This window comes from Tupaia chinensis, unplaced genomic scaffold, assembly GCF_000334495.1.
Source record: "Tupaia chinensis unplaced genomic scaffold, TupChi_1.0 Scaffold000235_1, whole genome shotgun sequence".
NCBI classification, from domain to species: Eukaryota; Metazoa; Chordata; class Mammalia; order Scandentia; family Tupaiidae; genus Tupaia; species Tupaia belangeri.
This window is the reverse complement of record NW_006159713.1, coordinates 2735979-2738833: the sequence shown is the minus strand read 5'-3', so window position 1 is coordinate 2738833 and position 2855 is coordinate 2735979. Positions and strand designations below refer to the sequence as shown.

The following is a 2855-nucleotide window of genomic DNA, read 5'->3' as shown; positions in this document are numbered from 1 at the left end:
TGATCTGGGTCCCTTTTAACTCTCAGCAGCGACGTGCTCATTCTCTGGTTAAAGCCAAAGCCACTAGACCCGACGGTGCGAGGGCATTTTTAAATCTCACCCTCAGTCCACCCAGCACTGCCCTCAAGGGGGACAAAGCCCCTTTTCTTGCGGATCAGTACCTACTAGTTAGCCTGAACCGGAAGTGGTTGCTGACACTTTTGATTAAACAGAAACAATGCCTTCTTATTGACCAGGCATGCTGCCAGATTCTCAACTCCATTAGATGGGAGATTCTCAACTCCGTTAGAAGGGAGCGTCATGTCTCCAGCACCCATTGGGGAACTGTCAAGAAGATCTGCATCACTCCTTCTCCCAATAAACTAACAACCCAAGTAGGAACCCGGAAACAAATACAGCTTCCATGCAAATACGATGACACCTCTCCCCCTTCCCAGCACTTGAGTCTGGCTCCACAGACTGCTCAGCACAGTGTGTGAGGTCCGCTAAGTGGCAGGCATGGCAGCCAGGCTCCCTGTCAGTTTCCCTCCCTGGCTGTTAAAGGCACTAAGATCAGCAGCCCTCACTGCTGGATCTCCCAAACCCTTCACCACGTTCCACACCTCCCCTCCACCCGGACCTCTTCAAGAACCCCTGGCACAGATAGGCCACACAGTTTGGGTTTGGATTGATTCTTTTTAAGGACACAAGGGATGGGGGAGAAGAGAAGACACAGGTGGTCATTAGGGGCTGATGAGCAAAGAAGTTACAAAGTGAGGGGGGTGGAGGTGTGGGTGGGAGTGAGCAGGAGAGGAAGCAGCTTCAGGCCCTGAATCCGGAGAAGGAAATAGCCTTTGGAAGAGGCCATGAGGCGGGCAGACCACTGAGCTTCCCTCCTGGCTTTCCCCAGGGTGCCCTGCCACCTCTCCCAGATCTGATAAGTTACATGTCTGCCCTCCGCCCCCAGTTCTGCGTGCAAAGACGGCAGCGAGGAGGGTTTCTGTGTGTCTATCCTTGGGCAAGTGAGAGTTCCTGGTCCCTGGAAAGGTTATAGCAATTTCTTAGCGTAGAGGTGAGTTCGAAGTGTGGGGCCATTTCCAAGATTCTTCTGCAAATCGCAGCCATTGCGCTAACCTGCTGAGAGAGGAAAGGTTGATTAAAACCCGAAGGCCAATTCATGGAGATTACTAAGAAATTGGAGGTCAGCCATGTCTCCTCCAAAGGGGAGCAAAGGTCTAATGGCAATTTGCTAGCCAGAGGTAACGTTTGGACCCATTATGTGTAAATTCAAATAATAGTGTAACCCAATTTTCTGAGCCAGTAGCTAATCCTGAGAGAAATTACTACAAAGAGCAGAATCGGACAGTAATTGCTGCAGGCTGCCTAATGCGTGGGGAATATCCCCTTGTGGGGTGAAATTCCCTTCCACCAGGCACTTAGCACAGGGAAGGAACCAGCTAGGGGCAGGGGACACTGATTGGCAGTCTCGCCCAGCTTGGTAATGAGCTCTTGGGGGTGAGTGCTGGACTTGGAACAGCATGAACCCTGAGCTTCCAAGTTGTTGATAGCTGGGGCATAGCTACAGTCCCCAGGGGGTTCTAGTGAGCCCCAGAGTACCAGAAACCTAACCTAAGCACTGACTTGAAACTTCTCGCTCATCCAGCCAGACTTCTCTGAAAGCCTGGTGCCTGCCCAGCACTAAGGGACCCTCGGAACCCGCACAGCAGGGAGCAAACTGGCCTCCTCTGAAGGGCAAGCAGGTGACAAAGACACCTGAGCTGGAGGGGCATTGCGCCCACCTGGTGCACCTGGCAGAACCCTAGAGGACAACGCAGAGAGGTAGGCTGTCTATCTCTTCCATGACTTCCTAAGCGGTCATAGGTAAATGGCTGTCTGCCTCTGCGTTTATTACTATGGCTTGGCCTTAAGATGAAGGGGGACTAAAACCTGGTCTTGAAACTTCTGCTGGAAGAGCTGCTGTGGGACAAGGTCGGACCAGGTTTGAATCTGGGCATGCGGGTGAGGGACAATGAGTGTGCAATGGTAGAGTGTGTCTTTTGGACAGACACCCCCAGCACTCTTGGGGGCCCACTACCTTCTGCTCCGGATGGGTACTGGCATTGCACCGCAGGCTCCCTCCGCCGCGGGCATGGCGCACAGTTCAGCGACAGCCCCTGGAGGGCAAACGCGGGGTTCCCAAAGGCCTTGGCTATGCGGGAAGATTCATCATACGCGGAGTCTCTGGGGACCGCGGGGCGCCCTGCAGAGCCAGGAGGCTGTCCGGGAATCAAGTGGCACTCGGGACTTCCTGGCCTGGGCCGGGCTGCAGGTACACTTTCCCCAGCGCTGGCCGCAGCAGTGTGCGCCAGGGACCAGATGCGCGGTTTCTCCCCGCCAGGATAGTGCACCGTCAACGTGGGGCCGCCTGGCTCCGCCAAGAGGAAGTCAGCTTCTTCCGACCCCCGGGGCTCATTAAAGGAGAAGTGGGGCGTCACCAGGCCGCACTCCCTGCGCTCCAATCGGCCCTCTAGCGCGGCCGCACAGGGCACAGACAGCGCCTGGACACCCTTGTGGAACTCCGCCAGCCGGTCCGCGGCTGTGACCACTGCCTCTTCATCGGCTTCCTCCTCCTCCTCCTCCTCTCCTTCTTCCAGGTCTTCCAGGTCACTCAACCGGAGCCCTCGAGCCTCCTGGCTAGCAGTAATGTCTGCAGGAAATAAAGAGCGAGTGAGAAAAGCCCCAGGCCCCAAGGGAAATCTCTGCGGGAGTGCCCATCCCTGAGAAGCTTTTAGCAAGACGCTCCCTGCACTCAGGGCATTTTCGGTGTAATTCGCCAGATCTGCCCCACCACCCCTTCCACTAGCCAAAGAGCTGGC

General features: G+C 55.5%; 1 protein-coding gene across 1 annotated transcript in view; it reads right to left on the bottom strand.

Moving 5' to 3' along the window:
• Positions 1-665: 665 nt before the first annotated feature.
• Positions 666-2855, bottom strand: part of IRX6 (iroquois homeobox 6) — an 8495-nt gene continuing 6305 nt past the window's right edge. The window contains exons 7-8 of the mRNA XM_027771830.1: positions 2075-2686; positions 666-1116 (exon numbers count right to left, since the gene is read on the bottom strand). Coding sequence (XP_027627631.1) covers positions 1109-1116; positions 2075-2686 — 620 coding nt within the window. The 3' untranslated portion in view covers positions 666-1108. The remainder of the gene's footprint in view (positions 1117-2074; positions 2687-2855) is intronic.